The 18,953-nt window shown below is 54.3% G+C and overlaps 7 protein-coding genes across 7 annotated transcripts; 2 read left to right on the top strand and 5 right to left on the bottom strand.

The window, feature by feature from the left end:
• Positions 1–252: 252 nt before the first annotated feature.
• Positions 253–1,381, bottom strand: BDP81DRAFT_329415 (uncharacterized protein; the record flags this gene model as incomplete). The annotated part of the gene is made up of 2 exons (XM_060585307.1): positions 253–481; positions 1,206–1,381. The coding sequence occupies 2 exons, from the start codon at positions 1,379–1,381 to the stop codon at positions 253–255; spliced, it is 405 nt and encodes a 134-aa protein (XP_060440661.1).
• A 2,810-nt stretch (positions 1,382–4,191) lies between these two features.
• Positions 4,192–7,308, top strand: BDP81DRAFT_474793 (uncharacterized protein; the record flags this gene model as incomplete). The annotated part of the gene is made up of 4 exons (XM_060594705.1): positions 4,192–4,201; positions 4,267–4,991; positions 5,406–6,861; positions 7,006–7,308. The coding sequence occupies exons 2-4, from the start codon at positions 4,600–4,602 to the stop codon at positions 7,306–7,308; spliced, it is 2,151 nt and encodes a 716-aa protein (XP_060440660.1). The 5' UTR covers positions 4,192–4,201; positions 4,267–4,599.
• Positions 7,309–7,567: 259 nt separating this feature from the next.
• On the bottom strand, positions 7,568–8,310 carry BDP81DRAFT_453406 (uncharacterized protein; the record flags this gene model as incomplete). The annotated part of the gene is made up of 3 exons (XM_060592836.1): positions 7,568–7,708; positions 7,754–8,195; positions 8,231–8,310. 3 exons carry the CDS (start codon positions 8,308–8,310, stop codon positions 7,568–7,570), a joined length of 663 nt encoding a protein of 220 aa, XP_060440659.1.
• Positions 8,296–9,737, bottom strand: BDP81DRAFT_105998 (uncharacterized protein). Its single transcript, XM_060581428.1, has 2 exons — positions 9,552–9,737; positions 8,296–9,384 (listed from the first exon to the last, which is right to left on the bottom strand). Exon 2 carries the CDS (start codon positions 9,357–9,359, stop codon positions 8,400–8,402), a length of 960 nt encoding a protein of 319 aa, XP_060440658.1. The 5' UTR covers positions 9,360–9,384; positions 9,552–9,737; the 3' UTR covers positions 8,296–8,399.
• Positions 9,738–9,948: 211 nt separating this feature from the next.
• BDP81DRAFT_329750 (C6 zinc finger domain-containing protein) lies at positions 9,949–11,832 on the bottom strand (the record flags this gene model as incomplete). Its single annotated transcript, XM_060585341.1, has 1 exon — positions 9,949–11,832. One exon carries the CDS (start codon positions 11,830–11,832, stop codon positions 9,949–9,951), a length of 1,884 nt encoding a protein of 627 aa, XP_060440657.1.
• Positions 11,833–13,676: 1,844 nt separating this feature from the next.
• On the bottom strand, positions 13,677–15,029 carry BDP81DRAFT_329542 (beta-lactamase; the record flags this gene model as incomplete). Its single annotated transcript, XM_060585324.1, has 3 exons — positions 13,677–14,092; positions 14,155–14,446; positions 14,505–15,029. 3 exons carry the CDS (start codon positions 15,027–15,029, stop codon positions 13,677–13,679), a joined length of 1,233 nt encoding a protein of 410 aa, XP_060440656.1.
• Positions 15,030–16,321: 1,292 nt separating this feature from the next.
• BDP81DRAFT_329328 (HK97 family phage prohead protease) lies at positions 16,322–18,409 on the top strand (the record flags this gene model as incomplete). Its single annotated transcript, XM_060585300.1, has 5 exons — positions 16,322–16,454; positions 16,514–16,746; positions 16,810–16,950; positions 17,024–17,761; positions 17,924–18,409. 5 exons carry the CDS (start codon positions 16,322–16,324, stop codon positions 18,407–18,409), a joined length of 1,731 nt encoding a protein of 576 aa, XP_060440655.1.
• Between the last annotated feature and the right edge of the window lie 544 nt (positions 18,410–18,953).

The following is an 18,953-nucleotide window of genomic DNA, read 5'->3' as shown; positions in this document are numbered from 1 at the left end:
TGTAGGTGGGGTGACCGTCGGTCACTCGGAAAGGCACACTTGAATAGCAAGCGAGCGCAATGCGATAAAAAGGTATATTCAAAACCGCCCCCGACTCCAAAGATGCAATATATGCAGGCATGATGTCTTTGCCCAAAGGTATGTTCTTCGTCTCCACTGGCAGGAGGATAAATCTCGATATAGACAACAGCAACAAAAGATAAAAGGGTATTAAATTGGGCTGTGCGCCGCGCGCATGCGTGGTATGCGACCTCAGTTCGTCTTCTGCTTCGGCGCGCCTTTGAACTTGCGCGTAATCGCAACACCAGCGACGCCGGCAACCATGAGGGCCTCGACGCTGAGCAGACCGACCCAGATGATGTTGAGGATCTGCTCCTCGTAGCCGCTGCCAATGTACATTGTCATCTTGTCGTAGAGCATGGGGTAGGCGCCGGTGACGAAGAGGAAGACTTGGGTGACGTAAAAGGTGTACCAGTAGGGACTGTGAAGGACAGGTCAGCACGAAGGTCACAAGCGGTCGTTGGTGTGGTTCCATGGCGTTGGTCTTATAAAAAAGGTGAGGTCTGGGGGTGGTGGGTGCTACTGCTAGCTAGATGGGCTGGACCGCTTTGGTACCACCCCACCCTCAGCTGCCTTGAAAAAATGAAATGTGGACAGGAAAACAAGAACATTTGAGCTAGCGCGTTTGCGATCGTCCGTGGATCCGTGGAACCGTCCGTTCAATGTGTGATGGGTGTTGGATCTTTGTCCCCAAAAATAAAGGAAATGATAAAATTGCGGGGATTTGCTTCTTTGAAACCTTGTCGCATGGAAGAACCAGGTGGTGGCACTGATGGTGGGAATTTTTGGGCAAGCCTTGCAGATGCAGATTGGCGCTTGCCGCTTGCCGCTTGCCGCTTGCCGGGTTTCCTGCGCACGGAAGTTCGAAAGTCAAAGAGACAGGGAGAGAGAGACTTTGTAATGCGCATTGAAACGGTAGGTGCAGAGGGTAGACGGGAACCAGAAGCAAGGAGAATATGAACTGAGGAGAGGGATGGATTGGGAGGCTTGATTGAGTTTGACGCTCATCATTCAGGGTTCAGACGAAAGGGAGTTCAGACAGATGTCTAGAACTATGCCGCCTCGTCGATAAGACAGCGATGCAGGGAGTATCCGTAGAGGTTAGAGAGAAAGACAGACCAGAAGCAAAGAAAAAACAAACTCACCGACTCTGTTCCGTCAAGCGCGTCCAGCGAATGCGCAAATGATCCGGCTCACCAGCCTGCGACGCCTGGACCGCGAGAATGATGCCAGAGAGGCAGAAGGAGAACAGGAACATCATACGCTGGAACAGCGTGACGTGGGAGTTGAACTCAAGCAGGGTCTGGAGGAAGGCGAACATGATGGATGGCTGCAGGTTTACTCCGTTGACGTAGCGGTGAGACCTAACGTGGTTTCTTTGCTGCAGAAATGCAGGGTAAACCGTAAAAGAGGGCGAAAAAAAAAAAGTAGAGAGGTAGGTAGGTGCAGTAGTGTGCTGTTTGGAGGCGGATACCAACACGCAGCAGCGATTTGTTGCGGTGTGACTGACGAACGGCGCGACGATTGACGAACGAAGTGCGAAAGATGATGTGTTGCTGCGACTCTGCGAGTGCCACTTCCAGGGCCACGAGGACGCGAAAGGCGACGAGATAGGGGGCTGGGAGCGATGATCAGGTGGCCGGGGGTCCGGGGAGAGTCGAGACTCGACGAGGACGGGACTCGGGAGGAGGAGGAGGGGCAAGCGACAGGTTTGGACTTTGGTCTGGGGCCCTGGTTTCGGTGCGGTGATAGTGTGACTCGAGTCTGATTATGTTTTGGTTTCCGTTGATTGCGATTTATGCGTGGTGCTGCGAGTAAAACGCTTTTCAATACGAAAGTCTGTAGGAGAATGTCTCTGTGCCACGAGGCGAGGGGAAGGCAAGGGAGGAGCGGGTGTTTGTCAAAGAGACATGGCTTGATAATTAAACAAGGTTGCAGCGGATAATAAAGACAAGACGACACTGAACAAGTGGCCACATTTATTCCCAAGAGAAGAGAGACAAAAGAGGACGGAGAGAGAAGCCGCTGGTACGTACTGGCCAGAAAAATGTAAAAACAAATTTAAAGGTGGCCCCACAGCATGTCTTATCGTGCCCTCTGGTGCTCCACGTGTCCTTATCGTTGGCCCCAAATTGGGTGGCGCCGCTGCCCCGGCGGCTGGCGGGCCTAGCGAGCCGTCCACTACCGCTGTGCCGCTGGTCCACCCTAATTTGGCCCTGGCGGCTGGCGCTGTCTGTTTCCGGCTCTCAATCACCGCAACGGTCCAGGCTCTAAGGTATCCCTCTTCTTTGAGAGAACCTAACTTTGAGGGAATCAAGACTTGGATGCTCTCGACTGCGGACCAGATCTGGTAATGGCTGCACGTTTAGATCCCAGGCGAGTTAGTATCGATGAGAAAGACAACACTAGCACAGCTCAAGGTAGGCGACGGCTTGTAACCTCGACGCTGTTGGGGCAGGTCTTGGGAGTCAATCTGGCATTGTGGACGACTGACGATGATGGAGAGGCCCATAGCAGAAGCATCAAGACAAAATCATTCATTACGAATCCCGAAGAAACTGATCCACCGGAACACCCTTCTCAAAGCTATCCCGATAAAACTCATCCAGCTTCAAAATCAACCCATCCTCAATCTCCATGCAAACCATCGCCACAAAACACCAGTCCGCCCCCGTCGCCGGCTTCCTAGGCAGTGACCCCAGAAACGTGCCTTTCATGAGAGATCTAAACACGCAGGTTGTCCTCGTCTTCCCGTCACCACCGTCCTTCTTAGCCCACCATATCGGCGTAGACGGGTCCAGCACCGCCGTAAAATTGGGGACGGCGTTGCGCCAGACTCGGTGGTGGTTGTTCATCCGGGTCGGTCACGTGGAGCTGGAAGCCGTGGTCAATGTAGACGGCGTTCGGCGCGAAGAGCTGCGCAAAGGCGGCTGGGTCGTTGGCGGTCCAGGCGGCGACCCATCTTTCGGGGAGTGTTTCTTCGCATGTCATGTTTGGCGCGCGTAGTTGGGATGGACATGGACCGAAAACTTGGCCAAACAGGCGGGCCATCGTCTGCTTTATGACTCTTTGCGCCTCCCCTTTACTTGTATTCGAATCCAATGTCGCACGCGGTCTTCGGAATTTATCACCGGTCCTATTGCGTTGCTATCATTCCGAATAACAGCCTTCTTAGGTTCGGGGCCCTTTCGCAGCCATTAAGCGTCCTCCGAAGGGCGTAGGTTGGCACTATTTGACCTTGGCCGCATTTCGGCAGACAGATACAGTCTTTGCGAGCACCCGCAAAATCTGCCGGTGCGTTACATAGACCATCCTCTTGAAAAGCGTCTGCCTTCCTAGGTTTGCTTGTGTGGAAAGCACGAGCCGCCCAAAGTAGAGGGCCGCGAAATTGGCAATCATCTAAGAGCCGAGACGGACTTTTAGGCTTAGAGGTCCGTCGGATGTTCACTCCCTTACACGGTAAGAAAAGCCCGTTGATTGTGCACCTTGGGATACCCTGAGCTTTCCAAGTTCGGCGCCGGTAATCGACACTCTGGAATGCTGCACTCTCGGAAGCTACTTTGCGGGTCAGCCTCCGTGTTTCCCGATATGGGGCAAGTGAAGCGCCGGTTTTCGGTCTTCCGTGGATCCACCCATCGGCTTAAGAGTGGGTCTTTGTCGGCCTCGATATTTGTGTTGCACTACAACCAACAGAGAACATGCAGCTTCCCATTCCCAACTTCCAACAAACTTCCAACAACCCGCTTCCAACACAGCTTCCAACACAGCCCCCAATCAGTCCAATCACGACGTGCAATATCCATACTTCGAAACACATCCTGCCGACAGGAAGGCGAAGATCCATGGTCATGTAGCCACATCAGGCTGGCTGCAGTTGGCCAACGACGCATCGGCTTCCACTCCAACAAGCACCCGCCCGTCGATTTGATCAACATCGGCTGAATCAAATCAGCCTTGCCCTGCGTTTGTCTGCATCTACAAATTACCTTATTTTAAGCGCCTCAGGGACCGGTCGCGTTTGTACTCTATTCCTGAAGAGTCCATCACTTTGGTGGGGTGGTGGGTCCTCTCGTGCTCTTGCTAAGCCTTTGACCTGCATCGGCGCTTAACCCTCGCCTAGGTTGCATTATTATAACTTGAGGTAAGATACTCCGTAGCGGATGAAGATCTCGAGGCGTTCTTAATGCTAAGCCAATGGCATCACAGCTTGGCCCTGCAGTCTCGAGGCACTGAGCCGTATGTCTCATACAAAATGGCGACAGCCAGCCAACCCCTCCCAACGCAGTTGATTTCGGCGGTGGACATTCATTTATTTATTTCGGTTTCCACACTGTACAGCAGTCATCGAATGTGCGGCAAAAGTCGGCCTTGACTTCAACGCGTTGTGAGGAGAATGGAGCAACACGAGGATATTCCGTGGGGCCGAAAGTCAAATCACAAGCCATACAACATCCGTCGGAAACCTATCGCACCAAATACCTCCAGCTACGAGCCCATGTACCTGGAGACATCGAGTGGTACGGCCACTAACAATGGCATATGGAGGCCTCGCGAAGAGACAAACCTCACTGTAAACGCAAGGTCCGAACCTTCAAACACTCCTGGATCGATCAAGCTCTCCTTGAGATCACAGATCAGCACCTGCGACACAGAGACAAATGCCAGTACGAATGGCTTGCTGAAGACTGGGGTGAATGCAAAAATCGCTGCCAACGACGAAGAGAGCAACATCAAAGGATATGCGGGTTGAGCAGCTTCATGGCGCCCGGCTTGGCTACGTCCGCTTGTGCTGGCACTGTTTGCCAGCCTCTTCCTCTTCCTCTCTGTGGCGCTGGCTGCGATGCTGTGGTACTCAAATACGAACAATGGAGTTTTCGAAAGTCGTCAGAGTCTATTGCACACTTATCTGTGGCGATTTGTGCCGACTGCATGTAAGTAGTGCGCCGTATTCTCGCTTCAAACTCCAAGAAATGACGACCTGTTCGATTGTCTAACGTTTTGCCATCTGGTTCTCACGATTTTGACTATTTTCTGGGCCAGAGTCGAGCTACAAGCTATGATGTATATGCCTTGGATCTCCCTACGATCGGGTTCCTCGCCCGGAGAATGTGATCTAGCACTCGACTACACCACGATGTTTCTACCTCTCGTTTCCCCCCGGTCATTCCGTCAGAAGCACTATCTTGTTTTTCTGGTTGTTTCAATCTCTACCCTTCTCAAGGCCCAAGCTATCCTAGTCTCTGGATTATACAGCCTCGTGGAACTCCAAGTTACAAGTCCTGTCGACGTCTTCTTGCAAGATACTTTTGACATGAACATGATCACGGACGCTACTTACGCGCTAGACCCGAGCCCCTACTACATGGCACGGGCACAATACGACTTCGACGTGGTCCAACCCTACGGGGTCACGGAAGGATTTGCTTATCAAACGTTTTCACCGGGAGCGATCTTGGTCGAGGAACTGTCGTCAACCCAGTAACGGCCACCGTAGATGGGATTTTCACAGATACCGAATGCCTCAAGTTGAACTCATACTCCATTGTTGAGCAGCACAACATCGACAACGTTGAGGGCAGGGGCTACCCAGAAATGAATTTCACCGTGGCGCTTCAGTTTGATGGATGCGAAGAACCAATCCTCTTCGTACATAATTGGGCCTGGCAGGAGCCTGAATTAGGACCCTACACAGATTTGGTCATGGAAGGGGACCAAAAAATCCAACGACCCTGTTCTGGATTGCCTCTACAGGTGCCAGCTTTCATATACTACAATGGGGCATTTACCCTAGGGGGCGAGAACTCGGCTCTAGCAGAGTATCACTCAGCGGCGGGTGTCATCTGTGAGCCGCATGCTAGGCTGTCAAAAGTTCAGGTCACCGACGATGGAGTGAAGCCGAAAGTGATGGCAGTCTCCGACGAGCGACAAACTTTATCCACACCAAACATCTGGACAATGATTAACATGTCACTCCCGACCAGTGACCGCTGGACCGGTCGCTTACTTGCGAGCTTAGGTCCAGTCAGTGTTGATCTTGGGTTCAGGGGCTACACGAGGGCCGACTGGCCAACCAATGTAACGACCGACATGTTGGAAGGTTCAGCCCAAAACCTTACACGACGTCTTGCACCGTACGTAAACCATTCCCGCGTTCGACAAAAGAAAATCTCCACAGGAAGTGGTACATTGCTGCAGCATGTCGTTCGCCTTACCATCAACCCCAAGATTTGCCTCTCAATGATTGCGCTCTTCGTCTTCAGCGCTGGCATCACTGCATTTCTACTCTGGCATTACCACCAGGACACCTCGATCTGGCATCGGGATCCGGCGACGCTCCTCGGGAATACAATGTTTCTCGGTGCTCATCCCGACCTTACAAGCCGGGCTGCAGAGATCAACGGCGTAGCGTCGAAGTGGCACCACGGCGCCTTTACGCCCTTGGTACTGAAAACGATATCTCGTGTGGTATTCTGCATCTTCACCATACTGCTGGCGGGTAGTCTCATTATCACCCTCCGACTTTCCGAGACATCGGATGGACTTGCAACCATTGGCGAAGACGGCTACTTACACCTAATGTGGACCTCTTTTCCAGCTACCATAGCGCTCGGAGTGTCTCTCTACATTAGCTCTTGCGATTGGTCGTATTGTGATCTTGCGACTATCTACCATCTCTCCAGAGCTACATGCACTTCTTCCGACCTCGATCACTCTCTATTGGATATGCTGGGATTACGCGCGCTGTACTACTCTTTCCGTTACCGTCTCTGGTCTATCACGCTCTCTCAAAGCCTCGCCCTCGTGTGCGGGCTACTCACATCCCTTGTCTCCATCATCTTCACAGTCGAAGTCATCCCGGGGTCGACACCAACTCAATTCCAACAGCAGACTTGGTTTCAATTACGGACCGAAGAATGGGACCAAGCCTACGAAATGAAATAACAGACGTTCAGCAGTCTCTGGACTCTTCAGGAAGACACCAAGTTGACCTATCCGGAAAACACATTCGACGATCTTGTGTTCCACGCTTTCGAGAACATCGACAACCTCGACCCGTCCAAAAACCTTTCAGTCGCAATCACAACACCAGCTAGGAAGGTCGAATTTCAGTGCACCCGTCTGAGCGAGGATTCGTACCACCTCAGCCATCATAAGCTCGTTCCCACTGGCCAGCTTACGCGCTTTTACGGCTCCATAGGCGTCGATTTCGAGTGTCCTGAAGGAGGCACACCTTTTACAAGTTCATGAGAAGTCGACCTCGGTGAATATGACCAAGCCCATCTGTTTCAACCCAGATACTTTTCAAGCAGGCTTTGGTATATATCAAACCCGTGCGATCCTTCCTTGAACCGGCAGGCAAACTATACGACGGCTCGGTATCCGACATTTGTTTGGGGACAGTTCGACCCAGTTCTGGACGACTTTACATTTGTTGCTGTTTTATCATTGCGAACAATTTTGGGTCGAAGTTGACACGGAAATCAATCTAGTCTTTTCCGACGGCCGTCTAGCCATCGACACGGAAAAGCCACCACGACCAGATATGTCGACCATGAGGCCCTTGGAACCCCCTCTTGATATGCCCCCTTGGCCTTTCATGGCGCCAGCCGCCAGCCTCGCCGATGAACCGAGTGCAGTATTCGGAGATCTGGGACAGGAGGAAGACATACTGCAGGACTGGTTACACAACTACACCCGCAGCGCAGCGCAACTCGCCAATGTCATGAACCGCAAACCCATCAGCGCCGAAGGTGGACCTTGGCCGGCCCCGGTTGCAAATGCAACCGTATAAGACAATGACCGCCGTCGGCTGGTACAGAACCCAACCATCACGTATGTCGTGGTAGGGATCCTGGGAGGCGTCATCCTGTTCAACATCTGGACACTGACGTCGGCCTTGATCCGTCGCTGTGGCCGGGATAGTTGGCTGCTGGACATGGACGCGAGAGGCCTGGCGCCGGACGGGTTCCACAGCATTGCCTCGGCGGCGGACCTGCTGCGCAACGCGAACGCTGCGGCGCATCTGCCGCCTGATGCCGAAATGATGTCTTTGGCTGAGTTGCACGGGCGCATGACTGGTATAGGCTTCCGGCTGGGATGGTTCCGGAGGGAATGTGACCAGACGAGGCATTACACTGTTGGTGTGATGGGCGATCCGGAGTTTAATTACATGGGTGTCAGAAGGAGTTCGAAGAGGGCCTTTGAAGGGTCCTCCAGCAAGGAGAGTGTAGCGACATGATAATTGTACATCCTTGATGATATGGGGGGTTTGTATGAAGGAGAGATATCGCTGTCGGAATGTCGTTTTGTACTTTTAAAAGAATGGTTGGGTAAACAGATCAAGGCTCGTCCTCAAAAATAGGATACGGAATACTCGCAGACACCGCAAAATTCGGCATATCCACAATCTCCGCAATCTTCAAATCGGCGGCGATACTGCACAACATATACGCCTCCTCCCTCTCAAGCCCCCTCGTCGCAACAAGATACGCAATCAACGCCCTCAACGCCTTCCTACTCGCCTCCAACAAGTCGGAATCGATGCCCAGCACCGCATACACGCCACCATCCTCTGCCCGATGGGCCCTCGCATGCGCCGACCCGCGCGTATCATAGTGCGGACTCGTGACGTAGGGCATATCCTCACGGATGTTAAAGCGGATAGTAGCTTTCATGGGCGTCTCGATGGCGGTGCCGCAGACTTCCCCGTCCCCTTGCGCCGCATGCCCATCCCCGCAGGAGAAATTCGCGCCGGGGACGCGGATGGGGAGGTAGAGTTTCGTGCCGGCCGTGATGTGTTTGCAATCTACATTCCCGCCCGTCTCCAACGGCGGAATCGTCGAGAACGGCCCCTCTTCGGCCGGTGCTACGCCAGAGATTCCCAGGAACGGACGGAGTGGGACTTTGATCCCTGGTTTGAACACGATGTGCGTCGCGTCGTCGTCCCATTGGAAGTGTTTTATGACGTGGTTTGGGAATTCATCGGCGAGGAGCCCGAAGCCTGGGAGGATTGCGGTCCAGCCCCAGCCGGAGGAGGGGGTCAAGGAGAGGAATTCGATTTCGAGGACGGAGCCGGGGGATGCGCCTTTGATGGAGACGGGGCCGTAGATTGGGTCAAAGGTTGCGAGGTCTAGGGTCGCGAGGTGGGTGGTTGTTGTGGTGGGTGTGATTTGGCCGCCGGAGGAGTCTGCTAGGTCAAAGGTTACGGGTTCGTTGGGGGGCACTGTGAGGATGGGTTTGGTTTTGCTGGACCAGTGGAGGGTTGGGTGGGCGGATGTGATGTGGAAGGAGGGGGCCATTTTGAGTGATTTGGGATGGGAGAGGCTATGGACTTTTGAATGAGTTCGGTTGTGTCGTGAAGTTGTATCTTGTAGTCGGGAAGTTGGAAGGCGTGGTCTTCCGGGGCACCAACAACGGAGGTCGATGTCGGGTGGGGTTGCTTATCGGCGGTCGGATGCGGGGTCTCGGGATTTGAGGGGCGTGTGACGTACCTTCATCCCGGCACGGCGGAGCGGGCCTGACGTACGTACCTCCCGAGACTCTGGCAGATGATCGGTGTTTGTGATACTGATCAGATTGACAAAGGATACCGAGTCTGGGGTTGATGACACTTTCCTTTCTGTCATGGTTTCGATACTATGAGGTATCTGTAAGTAAGTACCTGGGGCGGGCAGTATTCACGTGTTGGGATGACCGGCGGGAGTGAACAGGTGCGTGTTCTTAGTATGGGGGGACAGGGCCCATGATCGTGATATCGTATTTCGGTGTAGCTTCGTTATTAACTGATGAGTTGTCGGCACAACTTGACGTAAATACACTCTATCTCTCCTCTCCATCCACCTCCTCTTAACCAAAGAACCCATCCATACATCACAAGGGCCTCCCAAATCACATAATCTCCACAGGCCCAAAAACGCTCCAAGAATCCTGACTCCCAACCATGCCCTCAACACTCAACCCCTTCGCCCGTTCCGCAAGCACCCCGGCCCCCAAGATCCCAGCAACCTGCCTCGATAATGTCGACTTGCGCCCCAGATACCACAACGCCTTGACGCAATCCTCACACCGATCCAGCGCCTCCGCAACAACCTCATCCCCAACACCCAACCCACCACCCGCCTCCTCAAGCAACAGCGTCCCCGCCATCGCAAACGACCTAATCAACACCATCGTCCACGGCTCCGTAAGCAAAGCCCCCTCCTTCACAGCCGGATGAAAATCCAACAACACGCCCAACCCGCCATCGTCATGCTGCGGCGTAGCCGCCCTCGCGAGATCCGACACCTCACGCACGCTCGCGCGCCTCAAATCGCCCACCAGCCCGCTCTGCCCCCTCTCCGCGGCGCGCGAAGCGCTACCGAGCCCCTGCTCGTCCACAAGCGCGATACAATCCGCCATCATCATCGCCGCAAGAAGCCAGTGTCCCAGCAGACAAATATACCAGCTCTGGATCTTGGACGGCAGCGCGTCGTGGTGCTCGATACAATCCCGGAACAGCGGGCCGTACATCATATTCCAGTGGCGGTACACCGCCAACCCATCTTGTATCGCGTCCTCGATGATCCTCGGTGACGCGGAGCCGCGCGACGAGAGAGCTTGGATGCGCGTGATTTTGCGAAACAGCAAGACTTTGACGGGCGCCGCGTCGCGGAGTTCGCGCTCAAAGGTGTCGGTGGGGCAGGGCCAGCGCAAGGGCGCGAGTTTCTGGTGGCGTTTGATGATGAATTGGTCGTTCCAGCCTTCTGGTAAGGGCGTGGGGTGTGTGGTGGTGGTGTCGTCGTCTTCGTCTTTGGGTGGTGGTGAGTGTTGCTTCTTTGTCTCGCGGCTGTCTTCGTCGGAGACGACGGGCGGTCTGTCGGAGATTGCGGAGGATAGGGTGTCGAACATGATGGCGAGCCAGAAGAGCATCTTCATTGTCGCCTTTTCTTCGCCGTAGGCATCCTCTCCGCCGCAGCCACTCCATCCCACGGATTCGACCCTCGCGTTGGCGCCGCGTGCCTTTACGCGTTTCCTCCTCTCAAAGTTTTCAGATCTGCGCTTGAGAACGTGCAGGCGCCGCGCGCCGCGCTCGACGTAGAGCGAGTATCCTTCCTCGTCCAGCGCCGTCTGCACCTTTTCCTTCGTGCCCGGCGCCTCCCAGTCGTTTCCGTCTCCGCTGCCGTAATCGTACCCGAGCTGATTCTGACCGACCATCCCTTCGCTAAACTCCCAGCCGATCCCCTCCGCGCTCTCCTGGTTCTTCTGCGTCAGGCCAAAGAGGAGCTCCGCCATGGCCACCTTGAACGAGTCCACCCCTGCACAATCGTCCAGACACCGCTGCGCCTGGTTCCAGAAGGATATCTGCAGCGCCGCGTCGAATTCCTGTTCGGTTCCCGGCATTGATTCCCCAAAGCCGTTGGGCTTCTGGTACCGCGCTTGACTCCGTTGACTTCCCTGCGCCCACTGCGCCGTGAACGCCATGATGGCGAGATGCAGCGCTTTCGTGGCCCTCCGGTCTTCGGATACGCTGAGAGGTTTGAGACCCAGCGAGACGAGGGATTTATCCAGCTTGAAGACGCGGCGGTAGATCCTGTTGGGCAGGTTGAGATGAATTTGCGTCGGGTCGTGACATCGCGCGTCGCCGCCGAGACTGGAGCGCTCCAGCTGTGAGGGGGATAGGATGTATGGACAATTCTGCTCCACCAGCCAGCACGAGAGCGCGCCCTCCATTACGTCGTGGTACAGCTTCATGAGGTTATCCGTCATGAGCGCTTGGTTTGTCCGCGCTATCATCGTCTGCGTGGTCGAGTACTCTGAGATTCCGGCACCGGGTGGTGCATAGTTCATAGAGTGCGCTTGCTGCCACGCTCTCTTGCGAGCATTCGAGTTGACGCCCATGGCTGATGAAGTAGAGTCCGGGCTCAAACTGATTGTCGACGCGCCGTGCATGGAGACGAGGTCGGCGTCGTCGAAGCCCGGTAACTCATCTGATAGACAACTGGGCGCCGACAATGACGAGGGGCCCTGGAAGAGGAGCGAGGCGTCATCGGATGGGTCGAATGCGAGATGCTCGTCGGCGGGTGATAGCGTGAACAAGTCTTGAGGGAACCCAAAGTCGTTTGCTGTTCCGCCGAAGGCATGTGCGCTTGACGTCTCGTTGGTGAGAGACCCGACGTGATCCGGGATGAGTGACTGAAGCTCCGCCAGCTGGGCCTCACTCAGCCCCGGACCTTGAGACGCCGGCGACACTGAGGCGTTGTTGCTATTGCTGTCGTTGTTGTTCTTCTTGCTGTGAGTGGACTTGACCCTCTTCCGACTCGGCACGGCGGAAGCGGAAGCGGAACCTGCGCCGGCGCCGTTCTTCTCGGCAGACTGCCTTCGGACTCGGAGCTGGGCCTGCTGTGACCGGGCCCAGTTGAATGTGCACGACTTGCGCGTCTTTGAACAGTTTGAGCACGGCCCGTTTATGCTCTGCCAATCTGTTGCTTGAAGAGATTAGTCCTGTGTGAAGAGGCGCGGTGTTCTTTCGATTTTGATTTTTTTTTGAATTTTTTTTTTGGCTTCAGTTTCACTCCTGGTCTCTACCTACCAACCTCCCATTGAAGGTCCGCATCCAGACACAGCTGGATATCCTTGAGGGCGCCCGCGTCGCAGGCCCTCTTGCCCTTGCGACATTGGTCGCAGCTGCTATTTTGCCGCCTCATCGCGTGTCGGGTCTCGCGTTATCGTCTTCTGGGCGTTCGGTTATCGTGGCTCTTTCTCACACACTACTGCGGTACTCCGTAAGGTTAGGTATCAAAGGTGAGATGAGATTTCAATGTGGAGGTTTTACCGGGTTGTGAGGCGGAGTTTAGAGACAACGAAGCTGAAAAAGAAGGGGGGGGTCTCCAGTTTCTTTTTCCCCCAACAAAGAAAAATCCCCGCTAGTTCCAAAACTCGTGACCAGTCAAATCCCCCGGCCATCCGAAACGACGTCGTCACGGGGAGGTCCCTGTCGTTAAAACCCCGCGTTTTTTCCATCTCTCTCTAGCGTCGCCTGCGTCAGCAAAGAAGAAAGCGGGGTGCATACGGGTGAGTTTGCCAGGTTGCCAGTTGGTTCATGTTCCCCTCCCGCAGATCCTATTCTCAAGATTCACTCAGTCTCTGGTTGTGTGCCAGGTCTGGTGTTGGCTGGGTCTGGGGCAGCACCGGGGTTGGGATGGGATCCGGGGAAGGGAGGGGGGAGGGGGGATCCCCATCCTCCGGAAGCGAGCTGTCAACCCCGGATTCATCGCTTGTGGTGAACCTTACGAGGCACAGGTCAAAGGATCCAATGGTTTGGTTAGAGGTTCTCGAGCTTACCATGTCGGTGGCATTCTTCAGCTGTTTCTGGGGAGGGAAATCAGGCCACTCCGACCTCAGTTGGCAGCTCAAGCCAATGGCGAGCGATAACCCCCATGCACTGAGTCTACAGCAAGGGAATTGGTTCAAGACCTCTTCACATATTACTAGCTTCATTCTGGAAGGGAACTAATTGGAAAGCAGCCGTACATGGAAATATGTTTCCGAAATTCCGACTAGGAACAGCCTCATCAGCAGAGAACGAACGCAAACCCCGCGAGACACCAAGACTGAGAATCCGTTCATGATCACAGGCATCACGCACTCAACCCCTTATACACAGCAGCCTCAACCTGCGCCCAAAGCCCCATGACCGACGCATCGCCAAACGGCAGAATCTGCGAGCACACGATCCCGGCCACCCCGTTCTCCCGATCGCACCACCAAAACAGGTTCGGCAGCCCAGCCCACCACGCCGTCCCGCTCGAGCGCCCCGTCGGCCCGCCCGTGATCATAAACGTCAGGCCCCAGCCCTGCGGCGGGTTGCCCGGGAGCGGGTAGAGCTCCGGAACTGCGTTTGTCAGCTCCGGTTTCGCGTCCTGGACGCCGTTCCGGGCAAAGTCTGGGAACTTGGAGATCTGGTTGGAGAACATTTCGTCTACTGTCTCCTTTTTCAGGAGTTGGGATTTGGTGATGGGGCAGATTCCGTCGTTTAAGAAGACTGCCAGGATGCCTATGAAGTCGTTCAGTTAGTCATCTGATAGGGCCTGATTCCGACAGAAACGAAGTACGTACGGGTGTACTCTTGAGGCTTTGCAAAGATGCCGGCGCCGCCGCTGTTGAAGCAGGCGCGGATCTCTTCTTCCGACTGCACGATCAATGGGCGATGGAGAGGGTGGTCTCTGTGCACTGTCTTGCCATCGGGCCTCTTGTAGTGCATGTACGCCAACTGCGCCTTCATCGAGGGCGTTGGGATCATGTTGACGTTGTGTAGGCCCAGGGGCTGGCAGATGTTGGCCTGGATGTAGTCGTTCAGACTCATGTTTGTGGCACGCTCCAGCGCGATTCCGGCCCAGTCAATGCCGACCTGCAACATGAGTTAGAGACGATGAGTCCGATAGTGTGCCACTTCAAGCTTCACTTACGCCATACTCCCAGCCCTCTCCGGGCTGGAACAACAGAGGCTGCACCATATCCCTCACGCTGCCAGAGAACTCATCTATACCCGCCGGCAGACTCCAATCGCGCAGCCGTTCACTAAAGAAGGTATACCCGAACCCGGCAGTATGCGTCAGCAACATGCGGAGCGTGATTCCACGCTTCTTATCCACGAGCTTGCCCTCGGGCGTCAGGATTTTGATGTCGGCCAGCTCCGGGCAGAGCTTCTCCAGGTGGTCCGCGTCGTCGAGGTTCAGCTGGCCCTTCTCCACGAGCTGCATGCACGCGATGCCGACCACCATTTTCGTGCACGAGGCGATCCAGTAGACGCTGTCCAGTGTCATGGGCTCCGAGGAGTCGATGCCTCGTTTTCCGGCTGAGTGGGAGAATTGCTCCTTGCCGGTGCGGTCGATTACGACTACGGTTGTTCCGGGGATCCGGTTGGGGTCGGATGTGACGGCATTTTCTACGATGCCCTTGATTTCGTCCACGGCTTGTGATGAGAGAGGCATTTTTCTTTTTTGAGTGTGAGGGTTTGAAATGTGAGTTTCTATGGAGTGAGTGAGATGAGAGTGTGTGAGATGGCGTGTGAAGATAAATGAGATGAACGGCTCATGTGAGGAAGGAGGGTGTGTGAGTGTGTGAGTGAAGAAAATCAGATTTCACAACGGACACATGAGAGATCACAGAGATAATCAATTCGGCCGAGCTTCTTGGCAATCTGCGGGCGGCCTTTTTCCAAAGCAGATATGTCGGTACGGTAGCATTAAATACGGGGGCCATCGTCTCAGCTGCAGCCCAAAGAAGACGCAAGCACGCAAGTTGACGAAAGAGATGGTCCAAAGTTCCAAACCTAGTCATTGAACCGCGTCCAACCTCGGCCCACCACCATCACGCACTTACCGAGAATAGCTGAGAATCGACAGTAGTCTCTCACCCGGTACCCTACTCCGAACTCGATCAACGAGAGAGACCTGAGTTGATTCGTCTCAGAACATGGACTATCCCTCCCTCCCGCGATGCGAACCTGAAAGTTTGTCTTCCCCGCAAAGCGGCTGGAGTGTCACGGCAGTTGCGGATCCGCTCCCACGACACCGACCACAGCGGCCCTCCGCAGCGGCTCTCCGCATTTCCTGTGACATCCCGTTTTGTTTGCATCCGCCTGAGCCTACAGAGCGGCCTGCAGGGCGGATCCGCAGCGGCTCCTCCTTCGATGTGCTGCGGGGATGCAAGACGCGACGCGAGGCTGGCGTTTGAGGAAAGAGATGTGCAATCTTGACTGGAGTTGTAACTTGTTGCTGCATGTCTGAGTTGAGCACAACGTCGCCGGCTGATGCGGGATGGAGAATATCGGCGTGCTGTGCATTCAACGTTGCTTCGAGGCCTCGGAGTCTGCGGCCTTGCGGTGTCCTTGCAGACGATAGTGATGGGGATATCGATGCAATGGCACGAATGCGGGCAGATTCAGTGTGGAGAATGCAACTGCGGTTGCCTCTTCCAAGGTATCCGTACATGATGTTAGAGTACAGTGTCCCATGGGGATGCTCTGAGGATACCCGTTGCGTCGTCTGATGTCACGTAAAGCAACATGTCTCATGCGAAACGAACTGGATAAGGTAGACTTCAGTATGTCGTCACACGAAGTTATATAAAGCATTGAACCCCCTCGACTCTGTGTAGTGTAGAATGAAATTGAATGAAATTGGATGAAAAGCAGCATACATCAGTGCTTTCACTTCAATCTCATCATCATTCTCATCGTTTGAAGTCTACTTCTAAGAGTTTGAGATTGCAATCTGCAGACATGGCTGCAACTACAGATACCCAGCAAAAGAAGTTTGCGACCGATCTGACGGACTATGCCAAGCGTCGTCAGACTGATGGGCCTTATGCCGATGACCTCGATGTAGATGTTCTCATCGTCGGCGGCGGATTCGGTGAGATATTCAACCCCAAAGCTCAGTAACTCATTCCCAAACTGACATGATTATTAAAGGCGGGGTTTTCATGCTCAAGACTCTCCGAGAGATGGGCCTACGAGCCGTCATTTACGAAGCCGGAACCTCGTTCGGAGGAACCTGGCGCTGGAACCGCTACCCAGGAGCCCGGGTCGACTCCGAGGTTCCAGAGTATGAGTTCTCGTGGCCCGAGGTGTTCAAGGACTGGACATGGTCTACCAACTATCCCAACTACCAGGAGCTTCGTCAGTACTTTGACCACGTTGATAAGGTCAGCCCGCCTGAGATTTCAACCCTGCGGCGAACGTACCCAAGCTAAGACACAGTCTCGCAGGTCCTGAATCTCTCCAAAGACTGCTCATTCGATACTGTCGTCGTCGGCGCCCAGTTCCAACCAGTCGAAGGCAAATGGCACGTAAAGACCGCCGATGGCCGCCTGGCAAAGAGCAAGTACTTTGTCGTCGCAGCCGGCTTCGTAAGTCCAAAGCCCTCTCCTCTCGCTCTTCCGCGTTCGCCACAGCTCACCAAAAAAAAAAAAAAAAACACAGGCCTCAAAACGCTACATCCCCAACTGGCCCGGCGTCGAAAAGTTCAAAGGCGTAGTCCACCACTCTTCCTTCTGGCCCGAAGAAGACGTCCCCGTCCGCGGAAAGCGCTGCGCCGTCATCGGCACCGGCGCCTCGGGCGTCCAAATCTCCCAGGAATGGGGCAAGGCCGTCGGCGAGTCTGGCGAGCTCAAAGTCTTCCAGCGCACGCCGAACCTGGCGGTGCCGATGGGCAAGCGCAACCTCACGGCGCAGGAGCAGAACATCTACAAGGAGTGGTACCCGCGCCTCTACCAGCTGCGCGAGAAGTGCTTCGGCGGCTTCTTCTACGGCATGGTGGAGCGCAACACCTTTGACGACTCCCCCGAGGAGCGGGAGGCGTTTTATCGACAGCTGTGGGAGCACGGCGGGTTCCGGTTCTGGCTGGGCAATTACAAGGATATGTTGTTCAGTGCGGATGCTAACAAGGAGGCGTACGACTTTTGGGCGCGCAATGTGCGGACCCGGATTGGAGATGCGAAGAAGAGGGATATTTTGGCGCCCAAGGTGGAGAAGATGCCGCATTTCTTTGGCGTCAAGAGGCCTTGCTTGGAGCAGAATTACTATGAGCAGTTCAACAAGACCAATGTGGATGTTGTCGACATTAGCAAAAACGAGATTGACAGTTTCACGAAGACGGGCATCAGATTGAAGGATGGAACGACGTACGACTTTGATGTGGTTGCCATTGCCACTGGATTTGTAAGTCTTCTTGTCTTTCATTACGCGGGTGCAAGAGAGATTCCTGTACTTGTGTCCTCGAACGCGACAAAGGAGAAGCCCCAAGTCCTCTAGAATCTCATCCTCGTCCTACGTACGCAACGTTACAGACTCGCCAAAAGCTGACCTCGAAACCCCTCGCAGGACATCACCACCGGAGGCATGACAAACATGGGCCTCAAGAGCATCAACAACACCTACCTCCAAGACGAGTGGAAGGCCGCGGCAAACACCTACCTCGGCACCACCGTCAGCGGCTACCCCAATATGTTCCACATGTACGGCCCCCACGGTCCCACGCTTCTCAGCAACGGGCCCTCGACGGTCGAGGTACAGGGCCGTTGGATCGCCGACTGCATCCGCAAGATTGAGCGGGAGAACATCAAGTACGTCAACCCGACGGCGGACGCGACCAAGGCGTGGAAGCAGCGGATCAACGAGTTGAGCGATGCGAGCTTGTTCCCGACGACGCGGTCGACGTATATGGGTGGTTCGATGCCGGGTAAGGCATTTGAGCAGGTTAATTTTGCGGGTGGGATTCCGCAGTATGCCAAGGAGATTCGGGAGAAGCTGGATGGATGGGCTGGGTTTGATATTGTAAAGGATATGAGGGATAAGAGTAGGATCTGAGCTGGATGAGACCGTGTTGCGATAATTACAGGCACCAAAGTTTTGTAGCACTGAGTCTTGAAGTTTCATCGAAGCTGTTCGAGAATCAAATTATACGGGAGTATCATACATTATAGGAATCTCTTCATTAGGTTGGCTGTGAGATATTGACCATCAGAAAGAGAAGGTATCCGGATAGCTACGTAGTACAGGCTGGCCCGACAGATGGTATCTGTCAAAGGGAGGCAACAACCAGATCAAAGGAATCCCAGAGCGGCCATTTAACGCAGAGTTTTCAGATCAAACTCAATCATGAATGCAGTCTGCATGTAGAGGTCCCATTCATCGAGTCAAGGATCAAATAGAATTGACCTCATGGATACAGGTGAGCTCTTGAGGCTTTCATGTCCATTCTTGTCAAGGTATTTGCCATGATATATCTTCACCATCATATTTATTATCTCCGACTCTAGTACGCAGTATATTCCAGAGTGTAGTCCATCTTTAGAATCATACATTCAAAAAGTCAAGGTCATGTTGTACGATATCAACAACCCACCAGAAT

Source organism: Colletotrichum phormii, assembly GCF_030913505.1.
Source record: "Colletotrichum phormii strain CBS 102054 chromosome Unknown BDP81scaffold_23, whole genome shotgun sequence".
Classification (NCBI taxonomy): Eukaryota; Fungi; Ascomycota; class Sordariomycetes; order Glomerellales; family Glomerellaceae; genus Colletotrichum; species Colletotrichum phormii.
This window is presented reverse-complemented; position numbering and strand designations above follow the sequence as displayed.

Bases quoted from the DNA above. Each gene is read 5' to 3' on its own strand.
- BDP81DRAFT_105998 (XM_060581428.1), bottom strand. From the start codon at position 9,359: ATGGCCCCCTCCTTCCACATCACATCCGCCCACCCAACCCTCCACTGG.